Genomic DNA, 18,386 nt, shown 5'->3' on the forward strand with positions numbered 1-18,386 from the left:
TAAAAATCCATAAAACTATAAGATACCTGAAAACTATAAAATGCTGACACTACCTAGTCCTTGGATATTCAGCTAATATCTGGGAAAGGCTTAAGGTCTCCATACACGGGCCGATTGTAGCTGCCGATTTTGGTTCCTTGTAAGGACAGAAACGAGGGGCCTGCCCGACCGATATCTGGCCTGAAATTGGGCAGATATCGATCGGCCAGGTTCAGAAAATTCAGTCATGGGGAGGTCTCCGAACTGACTGCCCCATGGCCGCCAATATAATTATAGCCTACACGCTCCCCGATATCGCCCACCCGTAGGTGGGGATATCGGGTGAAGATCCACTCACTTGGCCATCTCACCAAGCGAGCGAATATCAACGTGTATGGGGACCTTTAGATTGTTAGGCAACAGACCAGTATAGGTAGGTCTTACTTACCCCTCCCTGTGTGTAGAATATAAAAACATGTACTAAGTGTTTGTTGAATACAATGTAAATGCTGCACCCTGGTAAGGAAGGAACGTTTCTACTTCTGCTCAAGTCATAAGTACAAGGAAAGTCAACATTGTATTCAATTTGTCTGCTGGATCTTTCACTCATCATTGACTAGGAGACTGGTGGAACGATGAAATGGTCTTAGCAAAACAGCTACTGATATAAATGTATATAAACATGTTAAAAGGGGTCAAATTGCAAAAGCAATTAGATCCTCTTTACAGGCGACGCAATTAATAAAGCAAGAAAACAATTGCCTAAGAGACAGGACACAATCTCTGGTGTAACGAAGGTAATTGCAGCATTTACTGGCTATGTCACATTGATATATTGCTGCGTATCACAGGTCACAGTTCTGTACCCATACATTATCAAATTTAAAGGAGCAATATTTGATTCTGCCCAGTCTTTAAAGGCACAAGTGAAAAATTGATTTTTTTTTTTTTATGAAAAGATTTCTGAAAATGAAGCAGATGCTTCAAGTTAGCAATGGGTCAAGTAGCCAGAATGACAAGGTTAGATGTCACTGTAAGGACCTATTGATACCATTCATTACCAAGAGTGCATGCTAGAATGATCACAGGCTTAAGCAAGATCATCACAGATCCATGCCGTCAAGCTGCACCCCTTGCTTATAGGCTCTTAAACACAGATACAGTTTGATTCCACCCAAATGCACAAACTCATTGGTTCACTTTTATTCTAGGTGGTTGTAGCCATGAGCATTCCCATCTGCATTTTAGCACAGTTGCTTTATTTTTTTTTTATTTAATGTGAGCTTATAACCTATCGTTAGAGAGAAATGTTAGACTATAAACACAATGCATTTTAACAGGAGCACATTTAAACAGTTGTGTGTAAAAGACCTAAATAAAGAACTGCTGTATGAACAAACAGGAGTAAATCTGCAAGGTCCCCAATTGTTATACTATATATGGTGTGTAGATATTTATTAAATGACTGAACCCGGCAACTCACATCGCACCCTACAAACCTCCAGTTTAACGTTCATATTTAACATTTATACCTATGATTATCTCAACATTTTACCCAGGAGGACCCCAAATATTAGTACAGGGTTGGGATCCATTATCCAAAAACAAGTTGTCTAATTCCAGGCAGTGTCATTCTGTGGCTACTAAAGCAAATAAAGTGCTGTCTTGTATAAAAAAGGGCATTGACTCAAGGGATGAGAACATAATTTTGCCCCTTTATAGGTCCCTGGTAAGGCCTCACCTTGAGTATGCAGTGCAGTTTTGGGCTCCAGTCCTTAAGAAGGATATTAATGAGCTGGAGAGAGTGCAGAGACGTGCAACTAAACTGGTAAAGGGGATGGTAGATTTAAGCTATGAGTGACTTCGAGGTTGGGGTTGTTTTCTCTGGAAAAAAGGTGCTTCCGAGGGGACATGATTACTCTGTACAAGTACATTAGAGGGGATTATAGGCAGATGGGGGGGGGGGGCGTTTCCCATAAAAACAATCAACGCACCAGAGGCCACCACTTTAGATTAGGGCTGTGGCACACGGGGAGATTAGTCGCCCGCGACAAATCTCCCTTGTCACGGGCGACTAATCTCCCTGAACTACCATCCCACCTGCGAAAGTGCAAGTCGGTGGTGGGATGGCACACGCGATTTCAGCAAATCGCGGAAGTTGCCTTGCGAGGCATTTTCAGCGATTTGCCGAAATCGCGTGTGCCATCCCACACTTACACTTTCACAGGTGGGATGGTAGTTCGGGGAGATTAGTCGCCCACACCAAATCTCCCTCGTCACGGGCGACTAATCTCCCCATGTGCCAGAGCCCTTAGAGGAACGGAGCTTCCATTTGAAACAGCATAGGTGGTTTTTCACAGTGAGGGCAGTGAGGTTGGGGAATGCCCTTCCTTGTAATGGCAGATTCTGTTAATGCCTTTAAAGTGGGGTCTGGATGAGTTCTTGAACAAGCATAGTATCCAAGGCTATTGTGATACTAATATCTACAGTTAGTATTAATGTTGGTATATATAGTTTATGTATGTGAGTGGATAGACAGGTCAGTGTGGGTCTGTATGTGAGTGGATAGACAGGTCAGTATGGGTCTGTATGTGAGTGGATAGATAGGTCAGTATGGGTCTGTATGTGAGTGTATAGATAGGTCAGTATGGGTCTGTATGTGAGTGGATAGATAGGTCAGTATGGGTCTGTATGTGAGTGGATAGATAGGTCAGTATGGGTCTGTATGTGAGTGGATAGATAGGTCAGTATGGGTCTGTATGTGAGTGGATAGATAGGTCAGTATGGGTCTGTATGTGAGTGGATAGATAGGTCAGTATGGGTCTGTATGTGAGTGGATAGATAGGTCAGTATGGGTCTGTATGTGAGTGGATAGATAGGTCAGTATGGGTCTGTATGTGAGTGGATAGATAGGTCAGTGTGGGTCTCACATTTTTTTAGTTTCCACGCGCAAAAAAAATCCTGAAATCTGGAATCCAAATGCTGGTAAATTCATGTAGAGGTCAATGGGAGTTGTATTAGCGAAACTCAAGATTTTTTTTTTTTTAATTTGAGTTTGAGACATTCTAAATTTAGCAGACTTGTTGAAAAAGGAGAGAATGTGATTTTACTGAAGTTGAGTTTTGAAATGCAAGTTTTTACATTTGAGTTTTCTAAATTTTTCTAACTTTTGCTAACCCCATGACTCCCCATGCTTCCATGCATTTTGATCTTTGCCATTCGTACAGGTAGCCAGACACCTGGCGTCATGTTATTCTTAGGGGCATATTTAGCAATAGGCAATATAGAGCTCATAGTGAAATTTCAAAACTGTATATTCATTTGTAAAGGGTGTTTAGGAGCATATTTATCAGAAGGTATATTTGTACTCCCCCCAACTTAGCTTTTTTTTACATGTTCCAGGTATTCAAAAGTGTGTCATACCATTATAATCATAGGATTAAACCCAGTTTTCTTAATTATCTTTATTTTACTTTACAAAATATATACACTCAAAAGGCATTAGAGTTGGTGCATGTACCATCACTGGACAGCTATAAATATCATTCAGCATTGAAAGACAATACAAAGTTCTTCCTATGTTATTTTATGTAAACATGAGCTGCATTTCATACAAACATTTATGTGTGGCCATTCAAAGTAATTTGCTGTACGGCAACAGTGTGCATGTGAACTCCATTTGTTATAAATAAAAGCTAAAACAAAATAAAACAAGTGCTATGTTCCATATTGCTTTCTGTGAGGTTTAAAGACCCTTGGAGTACAGACGGTGGTCCAATCAGATAAAGGACAGATTGAGAATCTGTAAGCAGTTCCCGGGTACAACTGATATTACCCAATCTACATAATCTTTTCATATCAACATAAAATAAATAATTTTGAAATAATGTTAAAAACCTAACATAAAATGCATTTATTTCTTCCAAGCTTAGGAATAGACCCAAAAGCTATTAGGCCTAGTCAAGAAATACCAGTTATACATTCCCCAGTGCTGTATTAGCTGCAGGCTTATAATACGGCGCAACATTCTGTTCACCAGCTTTAGACACAACTTTTCTGTAGGAAGTTCCATAAGAGCACAAGCCTGTAAGAATAAAGCTGCCATGAGCTAATGGAGACACATTTATTCTGTTTCCATAAAAGATTCTTCAGTTTCATTGGCTGCAGGAGGGGAAGGATTTGATTCCGAAGGATTTAATTCAGCAACTGGCGATGGGTCTTTCTCGCTATCATCAGGCGCTTCTTCCCACTGCTGTTCACTGCATGTAGAGTCCTCTTCTATTGCTTGTTCCTCTGCCTGTGCAGGTGAATCCTCTTCCATTGCCTCTATAAACAGAACGTGAAATAAATTACAGAGAGACCATTGTGTCAACTAAAAACTCACAATAAAACAAGTGTTTAGGCTTAAAACGCACATGTTGCCAAGCTTGCACAACTGGCCTATAGCTGCTTAGCAGGACACAGAAGTTAGCAAGACAATTTTCAGTTGGTATACTGGTGCTAAAGAGGATTGAGCAGCCAGTGCTGCATATACATAAGCAAGCAATCTGCCAACACTGAAGCTTACACTGCTTCCCAGCTCCTGTAACACTCTTCATGTGCCGAGTGTTGTCCAGTTTATAGATACCTGAGCACCAACAGAAACCATCCCGAGAGACTGCAGAATGTAACAGCCTTAATTCAGCAACATCAAAAAAAGATCAGATCGCAAACAGGCAGATATTTTTAGAGACAGTTTTAAATATCAAATAATTCTAAAAAAAAAAAAAAAAATACAACTGCATTGTTATATACACTGGTACCTACTATTGGTAGTAGGTACCAGTGTGGCTAATCAGAACATGCATTTTATTTGGCCTGCACAAGCTACATCTAAGTCATTTGATGTAGGTCATCTGTATAAAAATACCACACAACATATATTCGTTGCTCTTGATTAGGAATTAAAGGGTACGGTATATTGCAGAATATAATCTAAGTGACTGTAATTGGTCTTCAAGTGTTTATAGCTTGAAATCCTAAAGGCAGCTTAGCCGAGTGAGGATTCAACTTTAAATTGTTTTTCATTGCATGAGGCCCTGATATTCATCTTTCCGATATTCACATAAATACCTACTGTAGGTCAATACAACATGCTGCAGCAGCCTAAATCCTCATTCATTTAACTAGCTAGGAGACCTAGAAGACATGGAGTAGTAGTTCTTCTAGTAGTAAATGGCAAATGACAATCTCAATATGACAAAAAAGCTCAATATGCAAGTTTTGCAAAATGTAATTATATCTTTGCCTAGATTTATTTTAAATAGGAGTGACAAAAAAAATGTGCAACAAGCATTGGCTAGAATCTGCTTTTCAGTAATTCTGGATATAAAGCAAACCCTTTTACTACCATGGATCTTAGAATCTGTTTCTTCATCTAACAGACCCATTAGCTCCTGTGCTGTTTACTCTACATTTGTTGTCAATGTTTGATATCCCTTCACAAATCCCACTACACATTCCAAAGCAAATACTGCATATTCCCAATGATGGAACCACACTGTTCAGAGCTAATTTCACACCTGTTTCCTTACTAACCATGGACCACCCAAAAGCACCCATATCACCTGACTGATTTTTACTTCGCAGTACACAGTACATGGCAAACACAAAGTTTAATTAAATTGAGACAAAAAAAAAAAAAAAAGACAAACTGCAGTTTAATTATTGATCGTCTTTTATCCTGGAGAATTCAGAGAATACTGATCAGTTCTTCATCTGAAATGTACCTGGAGACTGTGGGTTTTCCAGCTGTTCTGCAGCAGGGGGCTGCACAGAACTCACAGAGCCTTGAGAGTCGGTCCTTTGCCTTTGCCTGTCAAAATTGATTTCTTGAAGCCGTGGTGCCTGTGGACGTGTCTTTCTAGCAGGATTGAGGAAATAGCAGTAGGCACATCTAAAAGCTGAAGTATACATTTTTATTAAAAAAATATTACTGAAAATAACTAGTAAAGAATACTAAAAGAACAGGGGTAGGGGAGGACGACACTTGGCCTATAAGTTAAGCCACCTGACAGAACCTAAAAAGGTAGACACAAGAGTATTTATCCTAGTAGCTATTTTGTAAATAAGGAGTTTCCCAAAGGACAAGCAAGTCAAGTCAGGGATACTAAACAATTGTTTTAGCCACACTGACCATAAATCCTATCCAACTGACTAGACAAATATATAATTAGCTTTGTGCCTTCAGTATAAGTTAAAAATATACAATTAGGAAAACACTCATTTTCTGTTGTAATCATTCAACACACTGCTATTACATCCACAGCAGTGGGGCAGTTAAAGCTACAGTAGTTCTCCCGTACATGGAGTGGATATAGAAGAAACGGTAGGAAATGGGGAGAAATGGTTGTTGCAGCAGACTGAGCCTGGAAGTGGCAGAAAGTCATATGAGAGGAACATTTAAATCCCGATTGGTTTGCACTTGACAACAGTATAACAGTAAATGCTGGATTAGCAAGTATTTATTTTGAAGAGTTTATATGAAGACTAATGGTACGGCCAGGTAAGATGAACAGCCAACCGACTGGCATTCATATGCAGTCCAGCTTGGCTTCACTAATAAACCAGAGTTTTTCCTGCAGAGACTAAGAATTTTTAATTTATTTAATCTATGGAAAGACTCCTTATCCAGAATACCCTTGGTCCCAAGCATTCTGGATAACAGGTCCAATACCTGTACTTTGATTTTAAATCATGTGTATGACAGAATGCCTAATACCATGTAAACAAAGCAGATTTATTTTCTGGCAATATTTTTCTTCTCTGTTCAGAGGCTCTTTGATGCATCTTTTATTTAAATCACTGTAGTTACAAGATAAATCGTTTACAAGAAACTTTTGAGTAAATACTTGGTCAACAAGAAATATTACTATTGGCAAAACTAGAAGGCACCAACATACCTTGGCAGCACAGATAGATTTTTATATGGATAGCTGCAGAACTGAAATGTAAAAGAACCCACAACAAGAAGTATAGATGTAAGTGCTAAAGCCACCTGATTTTGATCAACTACAAAGTTTGCGCTCTTTCTACATAAATTGTATAATGGAGAAACAGATTTTGCTTACCAACATATTCAAATTCTTCTTTAAGGGCCATTCCATTGTGGGAAAAGCACTGCTGACATATTAGGGCATACCTTAAAGAAACAAATAGAAGTGTTCCACCCATTACTATTTTATAGGAGAAAGAAAGGTAAAAAGTAAGCTTTATCAGAAAGGTCTATGTAAATACAGCCATAAGCACTCACAGAAACGCTGCACTGACGTCTCTGAAAAAGAGATTTGTTGTGTCTAATTCCTGTGCTAGAGACACGCTGCTTTCTGCTATCTCCTCTCTCCTGCTCCCCCCTCCCTCAAGAATGCTAAGAACTCACTCCACCCCCTTAGGAATGTGGATCTGAGCCAATCAGCAGGAAGCTGACTCAGTCTTACAAACTGAGCATGTTCACTATTTCTGGGTGCCTGTGCAGGAGTGAGGCATTATGGGAACTTTCTTTACACAGCACAGCATTTTTTTCTTCCTGTTTGGCTTCTGATCATCTGAACAGGTGAAATATAGAGAAACTTAAGGGCACTATTAAGACAACTGAAGGTATGCCTGCAGCTTGAGATTAACTCTTTACTAGCCTTTCCTTCTCCTTTAAGAAGGTACAGGTAATCTAAATAATTTTGCATTTTTGTGGTTTTTAATGACAGAGGTTCCTAGATTTATAGACCCCATTATACCCGAATCTGCCTGAATATATGTGCTTTTGTGTTGCCCCACCACCTACAAGACGAAAGTGACATCATTATTTCAGGTTGGGATGGACCCGTGAAGAGGAAGTGGCACTAGTCAGCAAAATTGACGGTGCATTTTTTTTAGCCAGCCATGGCCTACCCAACTACTTCCACATGGTACCTATGAACCACCTGAACAGTTAGGGCATCAGGGCTTTTCTACTCAACTCTTGAACATTTTGGGGGTATTTCATGGATACCTGACCCTGACTATATAGGGCCTCTTACAGTTTACATTTAAAGGAAACCAGCAGCAAAAGTAATAAAAAGTTAAAAGTTCTCCAGATACTTATATTTGATCAACTGTACCAGGGTCAGGGCTAATTTTGAGGCTCAGTGCAGGTGCAGAGCAAATGTCCCACAGAAAAAGCCTATTTACATTGTTTGTTGGAGATGCCTTTGGATGATCAAGTCACAAAAGAGAAAGATAACAGTTGAGATAAAGCAAAAACAAATTAGGCCAAGGTATAACTAGTGCAAAGTATGCTACAGGTTTTGTGATGGCTGTAAGAATATTATGGTGCATCTTAACTAATGCATTTTTGCAGTATTACCATCTAGACAAACCAATTTCTATGTATCTCTGATAAACAGAAAAATAAATAAAAAATTAAAACATTCAACCCATCTCCCAAAAGCATATTTTGGAAACAATTAAAAACTCCTTAATTTTAAAACCATGATTATATATTTCATTCATTTCCAATTTTAATGATGATCAGATTAATGACTGCTTCGCCAACACATCTGCAATTTATCTAATGGATCTAGAAAAGCTATTATAGGTATTAATTACCCATGAAATGTAATACCATATAGCACTAGTAGTTACACATTTTAATCTGGTCTTACTTAATAAAACATTGGAGGCCTTTAGATCTTGCTTACACACAGCCATCAAGCATTTGTGTAGAAGGGAGCAGTTTCTTCAATATAGGTTTTCAAAAATTAAAAGCTTCTCTATGGTTACATTTGTTGTCCCTCAGAGCCCTGCAGAGCTCATTGCAAACCAGTTAAGGGCAAAGCAAAAATAGAACACAGTAGTGCTTTTTTTTTTTTTTTTTTTTTTTAAAGTAAAGCAATATATGCTGAAAATATTTCAGTTAAACAAGCAATAATTAAATCCATTCAGTATAATGGAAATATTTACCTGTTCTGTGGACCATCACCAACCAGGTACTCAATAACTCTATCCATTGCACCTCTTTCCCTTGGAAGAATTGGTCTTGCCAGTGGAGGCCCTGGGGGATGAATAGCTAGTATATAAAGACAAATGAGAATATAGTCAGGATTAAGTTATTATGATTAATTGATAGATTAAGGCTCTTGTACTATGTAGAAAATTCAGATAAGATTCTCCACATTGCTTTCATGAAAGCAAAGAAATGGTTAGCATGAGCATTAAGAAATCAGTTTTCCTGTCCAATTGTTAAACAGATGAAAGGCTTTAAAGGAGAAGGAAAGGTAGAAACTAAGTAAGCTTCATCAGAAAGGTCTATGTAAATACAGCCATAAGCACTCACAGAAATCCTGTGTTTATTTTGTTAGAGGACAGCAGCATTTATTGTCTCCTTTTTTGTGAACATGTTCTTAGGGTATTTGACTTCCTCTCTCAGAAAACTCCTTCTTTCCAGGAGCCAGAGTCTGCATCTCTGCTCTCTCCTGCTCCCCCTCCGTAAGAATTCATAAAACTCACTCCTCCCTCCCTTAGGAATGTGTGATCTGAGCTATAAAAGCAAGAGCTGCAAGCAGGAAGCTAGAAAGACCAACCTAAAATGGCAGCTGCAATCTTAAGGAAACAAAAACCCTCTAGGGCTCTTTACTCAGGTATGATAAAGTTTTCTACAGAATAGATAGTGTTCTAGGTGGCACTGATGTGGCGGATCTATTGGCAGTAAAATGTCAAAATGACTTTCCTTCTCCTTTAAATGTACAAGGCACATCAGATGAAAAGTCCCACCCATACCAGCAGTTGTATCCCAAGTGCCCCAAATTTAACCTCCACACACAAACGTGCTATCATGCAAGGTGCTAATGTTTTTACTCCTATACAGTCTGCTTCCTAGCTGTCAAGAGTCGAGTTAGCAAACAGACCACCACAAAATGGTGGTTTAAGGTAAACGATAGGAACCTTCTCAAACTGGCATACATATCAGTAAATATTTTACATAAGTCACATATTAGGATGTAAAATCTTGATTCAATTTTTGTCAACGCTAAGCAAGGATTCCATGATTTTCATGATATTTGCCAGGGATGCACCGAAACCAGGGTTTGTCAGCTTTTCAGTGGGATTCGGACCAAATTCTTGAAATGTCACACAAACATGGAAGTTGAAAACTTCCCTTTGCGCACATGGCATACTTTAACCCTTCCATATGCTAATTTACATATGTAAAGTGGGATTCTGATTCAGTCCTGTATCCAGACAAATCCTTTAAGAAGGATTCAGAGTTTGACTGAACCCAAAAATAGTGGATTTGGTGCATCCCTATAATTTGGCCACTGGAAACCAAAGTTCCTTTGGAGTTTATAGGCTGCATTTATCTGGTGCTCTGACTCCCAGCAAGTTCCACTCATTAACAATGGCATCACATGCTAAAACAGTTCTGTAGCTAATGTGACATCCATACAATTACATGGAATCTTGCAAAAACTTAAGTGTGGGCTGTAAAAACTACTCCAAAATCAACAAAAATGTGATATGGAAACAAAGAAAGCCCTACATGATATCAAATGTATACAAATTTTTTCCTCTTATAGTACATTAATGGCTTTTTATAATCATAAATGTCTCCAGCCATGTATCTTGCTATTCATGCTGTTATGGACAACAGTAATTAATATAAACATCAAAAGCAATCATTGTAAGATGGCTGGTCATTCCTGCAGGCTTGGCATACACTCAAATACCTGCTGCTTATTAATTTTCCAACATATGGGAGCACAGTAGCAAGAAGCCATAAAATTGAATTTTTTTTTTCCCACCCACAAAATAATGTCAAACGCGAAAGCACTATTACATGAAACCAGGACAATTTTCTTTTCTGCAAGGTCCAAATTAAATGCTGAAACAGAACATGTGCTTTTTAGATCCACTGTATACTGCACATTTTTGTGCCAGTTTAAAAGAAAAAAATTCCAACAATTCATTTTATAGTTTGAGAAATTGTTTGAAACACTGATTTAAGTGTAAAATGAAACCCACTTCTAATATCTGATTCTGCCAAAAACCCATATTTGTTTATAAGGCAGAGAGGATCACAAAGAAACCCTCATTTAGTATACAACAGGTTAACTCATTTGCTTCAGTAAAACCTAAATATTTATAGAGTGTTTTATTGGTTCTTGAAAGCCAGCACAATAATCTGATATTTTCCTGAATTGGCATCTGCTATCCGGTAGACAGAGAGAAGCCTTCCAGCTGTTCTCCTCACAGCAAGCAACCAGGCATACAATGACCTCTAACAGCTTGCCCCTTTAAGGAAGGAAAGCGTGGGACAGTGAATATGCAGTATAAATGTATACATTTTCTAACTTGCAAGAGAGCCAAAACACTAAAAAAAAAAAAAATGATTTTGGTGCACACCATTTCAAAGCTGGTAAATCAGAAAAGCTTTTGCGGAGGTGAGCACTTAACATTCAGTGTTTTATTCTGGTTTAAAAAAAGAAAAAAAAAAAAAAAATTATTCTACTGCTCATCTGTACCTTAACTGTGTGTCAGCTCTGATCTGCTGTATCTTGGAAACGGCATAAAGCAAGAGAGTTGACAGGAAAAACCACACTGCTGGTGGATGACATTATGGTTATTTTATAACTGGTCCATAGACTTGATGTGCTACAGGGTTTAACAAAAATACAAACTTTGGTTTTCAGGTGTCCTGTGCTATGTGTACTGTACTTTTAAGCAACCTTAGTTGCTTAATTGCTACTAAAAATACATTTCTGCACAACTGGTTCTCACTTCTGAAACAGAGCAAAAGCAGCTTGTTAAAAAGACATTATGAAATCACTTCTGCATTTTCAACAGGCAATTTTTTTTGAGGGGGGTTATAGAGGTTAGTTAGTAACTTATTTTGTTTTTGATTCTATTGCATTTTTCAGCTAACTTAAAACTGATGTGACCATTCTAATGCTTCAATTGCCTTGGCGACTTACCATAAACACTGCTTTTGGTGAAATGCACCTTTAAAGGGGCCCTGTCACCCTAAGAAATAATTCCAAATTTATTTCTAGCGAGTTTGTCAAGCAAAATAAACTTCACTTGCACTATTTAAATATAAATCTTGTTTCCTTCAGCCTTGGAATTACACAATTACAGCAAGCAGGTGCCATTTTGTGGACACAATAATTACCTCAAAATCTTGTTTATGTGTCAGAATGGGGGACCTGATGCCCATGCCCTGGCTACAAAATTAGAGGGTGGGGGAGAAGTACTGAATGGAAAGTGAAAGTAATTTTCAGCTCCGTCTCTATGCCGAACGCATAGAGGCAGGGAGGGCCATGTATGATTGACAGCTAGGACTTTTAAATGCCTTTATAATGAGTATGGGGTGAAGAAAAAAAAAGTATTTGGGGTTTCATGTTTAATTTGAAAAGGACTTTTATTACACAGCTTTTGATGTCTGGGTGACAGGTCCCCTTTAAAGCCTTAAATATCCAAAATTTAAGTTAAAAGGGGCATACGGTGTAAAAAAAAAATTGAGCCAATGAATTGTACTCATCTAAATATAGAAGGAATGCACTTTAAAAAGTAATGTTTCAGGCTGATTTATTGAAAATGTCTCCAAAAATCCCCACTAGCCCCACCCATCTGTTCCACTTTGTTGCCTCCTTTCCCAGGCACTCGGCATACTGCACTGTAGGACAGGAACTAGGCTGACATGATGGGGAACTGAAGCCTGTATTTGCTTGTGTGAATGCAGGGCTGTGATTGGCTATCCCACGCCAACTGCTTCTGGAAGGACCTGTTAGGACATTCCCACCCCTCATTTGAAACAGACAAGGACCATAGCAGATCTATGGGACGCTCCAATTACCAAGGGGTAATTTTTAAAGATTGTATTCATTTTTAGCCCAAAATGAAATCAGCACTATATTTTACTTATAATTGCCTAAAGGAACAGAATAAATGAAAAACCCTGTCTCCATGTCTCCTTGAACTATGAGGAACATTACATTACTGTACTTTTGGCTTGCAATCTTGAAAAACAAATACAAGTATTTGTTAAAAGAAAAAAGTGTTTGCTTTTATAACTGATCCATATAAATCTGAAGCTATTTTAAACCCAGAGCTGTAAAACTGTATGTTATATATATATTGTTGACTACAGAACACTGCAAAGTTTTATTGCCATTTAAACAAAGAAGCCATAACAGTTAAACGAGCTCTAGCAATAGGCTTCAGTATCACAAGGTGCCAGCTGTAAAGAGTTATGGCTAATTGAATATGGAACTCCTGCTTAATCAGATAACTGCGCTCCTATTTCCAAATGAAATGCCATTTCCATAGCACCTAAATATTACCTGGTTTATTGGTAACCAGAGAAAAGTATATAAACCGTAAATAACAGTAAGTGCTCTGTTTACCCATTCCAGATACTGTAGTTGCAGGCGATCCAGGGCGTCTCTGTAAGATGTTTGACTGAGGTGTTGGCTGAACAGATCGCTCAGGGGGGCCACCAGGAGCTGAAGTATCTCTTTGAAGAGATGGAGTTGCCGCCAACAGTCCTGGAACTTGCGGAGATTCCTGGCCCGGGTTTACTGGGGTGGACACACTTATGTTTCTTTGAGCTGCCGTCCTTTGGCGCAGATCTGAGAGTGCATGTACAGTACATAAGAAATTTAATGACTCATTACACCAGGCTCAAAGAAAGTAATAGAGCTCAGGCAACATTATAAAGCTAGCTGTGAGGAAAACACAAAGGAAGAACAAGCATAAGAAGGGAAAAGGTTGCAGGCAGTAGTGTACAGAAAATATAACAACCCTGTGAATAACAGGCAAAGAACCCAGACATCTCAGTAAAACATGGTGGAAAAAAAAAAAAATGCAAAAAACCAGAACTTAGGAATGTTGTCACTCATATGACTATAGGAATTAAGAGGTAAAAACTGTAAAGTTTTTTCACTGGAGCAAACATGCCCAAAAAGATACCCCAGAAACTCATTACTCAGATTTTTTTTTTTTAAATCTTGGGACAGGAGCTCCTGCCCTTAGTTCCATTCACAGGTATTGCGAATGGCACACAAGTAGTTTTGAGTTTCTCCACCTGGGTGAAAAATGGAGGTGGAGGAAAGCAGATGATACTCTTCACATGCCCCTGTCCTTAAAACGTTGTTTCCTCACAGATGGTAAATCCTGAGAAACTAACAATCATACTTTGGTACAAATTTTGGCTACACTACACTTAATACAGTTGCATGTATAGTACACAAAGCAACTCAGGAATATGGGACCATGTGACAGAGGGTTGCTGTGGATAAACTGCTGCCCAAAATGCCACATCCACTAGGTGCAAATGTGTATAAGACACCAGTAGCATGGGTTTACAACAAAATCTTAAGTGGACATAATATCAGTACAGCTCATCAACATTTACCTTGGCCTGGTCTAGGTGTTATTGGTGGTCCAGGAACAGGAAGCTCAAGTTCCTGTTAATAAACACAGATATTAGCACAATTAATCAATTAAAAAAAAAGTCAGTTTACACAAACGTGATCTATATTATAACCTGCAGTTTTAATATAACCGCTTTGTATTATGTCCAGCTGCATTTTTACTCAATACCTTGAGTACCATGTTTTGTTTTAACACACAACAGGTTGTCCAGAGGGAAAAGAGGTCGATTAAAAGATTACCTTTATCTTCCTTGAGTCTGGGTCAAATCTTTCAAGAATTAGCTTAGCTGCCTTATAGGTTTCTTTTTCCATCACCTCTTCAAGCTGTAAAAAGAGTTTATTTACAATAACTGAGAATATACATTTTAATATAAGTATATTAAGTATGCTGATCTGTTTGGCAAAAAATAAACTTAAAATATGCTTTAACACATTGTAAGGTTTCTAAGACAATTCTGTAGTGAGGATCATATCCACTACAATCCAATCTATATCCAAACTACAATGCAAAGAAGAAACCATACATAAAATGATCCAGAAACACTGCTGCCATCTCCGGGAACAAGCTCATTTAAGATTCACTAAAATAAAGTAGAAAATGGTCCTGTGGTCTAAAAATTACATTTTTAAAATGCTTTTTGAAAATCATGGATCCCACATCCTTCGGGCTAAAGAGGACTAACTGTTTGGTTAACATTGCATAAATACATATGCATACATATACATACATATATATATATATATATACACATACATATATATACATATATATATATATATATATATCACCCAGACAGCACAAAAGCTTCAGTTTGTATGAAATATTATAATACACAAAAGTCATGAATATCCTGTAAATTGGCATAAACTATGCTTAGTGATATAATCAATTGAAATGTGTAATTTATGTCACTCATTTTATAAAATAATGTACTACCTGCTAGAAAATATGAGGTTATTTTAAAAAGGTCATGGAACCCCTCAGTAACTTAAAAACTTATATACCTTTATATGGGTCATAAAGCTCCTCGGTGACTTAACCTCCTTATATTCTACTGTAAAGGATACATTACTTGCCAAACAATCTAGTCCTTTAAATGTAGAATAATCGGCAGCTTATTTGGAAAAAGTTAAGCTGCACTGCTACACTTTTATCCTTAATCTAGATTATTTAAGGTTTCATTTTTGCATATAAAACGTTAGTGTCAGCCAGCAGGTAGTTTCCTAGTATCTGCAGTTAGCGTTTTTTTTTTTTTTTCTAACCTCAAAGCATTGCTTTACAAGTTGTACATATTCAGCCAACCCTTAAACAGAAAAACTTATTTTGCCTTACTTCTGCAGTACAATGTTACTTTCTATCAAAAAACAAAACACGTGTGCATCCAATGCACCTGGTAAATGCCTATTTGCTCTTCTAGATACAACTGTTTGCCAGCTTGAAGGTCAATGAATAGGTATTGTAAACTATGTTTATTAATAGGGCACAGCTTACCGCAGGGGTTCCCAAAACCCAAGGGGACACTCCCCAAACCCCTGGCATGGGGAAGAATGCCTATCTGCTCTCCTAGATTATACTTGTTCATTGTTGATAGTGTGTATCTTACCAACAGGGATTCCCCAAACCACTAGGATGGTTTATATTGGGGAGACAGGCTTTTTTTGCAGTCCTCCCTATTTGGTCTAGATATACCTGATTGCTTGAAGATCAATTACAGTGAATATGTATTTTAAGATAAAGATGTATTGTAGTACTAAGCCCCGTGGACAGGGAAGAATGACTTTTTGTGCTTATCGATACACCAAAATGCCAGAATAAAAAAAAAAGGTAAAAATATAGTGACTGTATTGTATATTAAAAATATGCTGTAGGTGGTTTATTAATAGGAGAGCACAGCTTGCACCAGGGTCCGCAAACTCTGGGTACTGGGAAGAATGCCTATTTGATTTCCAGAATGAAAATAAATTACAGCAGTGGTTCTCAACCAGTGGGTCGCGACCCCTTCACAGGAGTCGCCTAAGACCATCGGAAAACACATATTTCTGATGGTCTTAGGAATAATTTTATGGTTGGAGGGGTCACCACAACATGAGGAACTGTATTAAAGGGTCGCGGCATTAGGAAGGTTGAGAACCACTGAATTACAGTAAATATGGTACTGACCCTGAAGCTGAACTGGAGGAACTACAAAATATACATGCCATGAAGTCTATGTTGAAGCCCACAAAAGTAGCTGCGTACTTTGTAATTTCCTTGAATGAAATTTGAAATTTGTTTGTGCTTATGATTTTACAGAGGGTTTAGCTAGCCATGCTAATTTATTTCACTCAAATCTTCAGTTTCTAGGCTTAAAAGTGGCCATACAACAAAAAGATCTTTCCCTGATATGACCCACCTTGAGGTAGGCAATGTCAAGCTAATCTGATTGTTTGGCCCAAGGGCCAAACAGTCGAACCAGATTGCCAGGATAGAAGGCATTTGAGAAATGCATTAACAAGCTAATGCTCTTGTCCAGCCAGGAATTTTGAACCTGCCTGGTTATGGGGCCCTCAGGCGGACCTACTAAATTGTTAAGGCCCGTCTAAGGGTCACATAACACACAACACAAACTGCAGTCGGCAGCTTTTATCAACCTGTTTATGGCAACCATAAGGCAGGAAACCAAACCAATGTTTCACATATAAACCATTAAGTGTGTGGGGGTTTAAGTCACAAATGCATGTTTAGGAAAGCAGAACTTTGGCACCATCTAATATGGATAATTAGAACTAGTGTAGCGCAGATTCTACTTTTGCCAGTCTACTTGGATTTGGTTATAAAATTAAGATTCCATTTAATAAAGAATTTAAGCTCAAAGACGCTGATAATTTTTTAGAAGGCAAGCTTACCATATTATACATTTTAGTACAGGAAACTGGACAACCAAACTACAGTTTACTCTAGTAAGTACAAAAAAGGGAAGGGATTGGCAACAATCCATAGTATTTAAAAATTTGCTTAAAACTTATTTAGCAAAAAGGTGGCGACGTTCAGCAACACAGTATAGTTTTATTTAAGTAGTTACACACGTTAAAGGCAGCCAAGAGTAGAGAATTTTGGAGAGAACCAAATAGGCCAATAGAACTAATATTGTCAAGGATGCCTACAAAGCAGAAGCAATCCAAGGGAACATCAATGAGAACTAAAGCCTAAAATTGGCTTCATTAGCCCAGATATTGTATTACAAGCTTTTAGAAGGACAGAAATGTATCGCTGGTATTTAACAAGTTTATTGCGAGGAAACACCAAATGTTGCTAATTGTTTACATATAATGAGGAGAATAATTACATGCAGCAACTTCAATAATGGAATCTGCAAAAATCTATCAGCCATCATTATTGGAAGTTATTAGACATGACAGCACATGACAGGCAATTCCTCAGATTTATTTCCTCATAGCATTTAATGCTATTAATTTAAAGAAGGTCGTTAGCCAAGCGCTTTGCTGAATAAAGTCTCTGTGCCAATTAACTGCTGTCAGCATCGATTTTAGATTATTTATTAGCAGAAGCAATTAGCTTACTCTGAATGCTGTGAAAACTCAATAAGAGGAAAACAATCCTGAAACTTGCTGCCTTGTCTTTAAAGGTTAAAGCTTATTTTTCCAGCAGGTTAAAAATCTTTTCTAGATCCCAAATAACACTCAAAATAATGATTGGCAGGCACTAAATTACCCAGAGTCTGAGTGGGGAGGGTGGTAGAAGTAGTGTATAGATTCACAGACAGATTTTTATATAGATATTCATAGGGCAGAGTGAACTAATGTCATTTTTGTTTGTAGCTGGGTGTAAGCAGGTTAACTACGCATTATTAAAAGCTGACCATTGCAGTTTACACAACAGCCAAAGGATTTTCAGGTCCCATTAAATATATTTTTAGATACACAATTAATGAGATAATTAATTAGGATTTAATATCTTCATTTCTT

The 18,386-nt window shown here is 37.9% G+C and overlaps 1 protein-coding gene across 3 annotated transcripts in view; it reads right to left on the reverse strand.

Annotated features, from left to right (window-relative positions):
* Positions 1-3,428: 3,428 nt before the first annotated feature.
* Positions 3,429-18,386, reverse strand: part of lnpk (lunapark, ER junction formation factor) — a 36,117-nt gene continuing 21,159 nt past the window's right edge. For all 3 annotated transcript variants that reach the window (XM_012970429.3, XM_012970430.3, NM_001016474.3), the window contains 7 exons: positions 14,661-14,744; positions 14,402-14,453; positions 13,392-13,616; positions 8,953-9,058; positions 7,089-7,159; positions 5,748-5,921; positions 3,429-4,305 (listed from right to left, as the gene is read on the reverse strand). In XM_012970429.3, the coding sequence (XP_012825883.2) occupies positions 4,103-4,305; positions 5,748-5,921; positions 7,089-7,159; positions 8,953-9,058; positions 13,392-13,616; positions 14,402-14,453; positions 14,661-14,744 (915 nt within the window). In that variant the 3' untranslated portion in view covers positions 3,429-4,102. The remainder of the gene's footprint in view (positions 4,306-5,747; positions 5,922-7,088; positions 7,160-8,952; positions 9,059-13,391; positions 13,617-14,401; positions 14,454-14,660; positions 14,745-18,386) is intronic.

Source organism: Xenopus tropicalis, chromosome 9 (assembly GCF_000004195.4).
Source record: "Xenopus tropicalis strain Nigerian chromosome 9, UCB_Xtro_10.0, whole genome shotgun sequence".
Classification (NCBI taxonomy): domain Eukaryota; kingdom Metazoa; phylum Chordata; class Amphibia; order Anura; family Pipidae; genus Xenopus; species Xenopus tropicalis.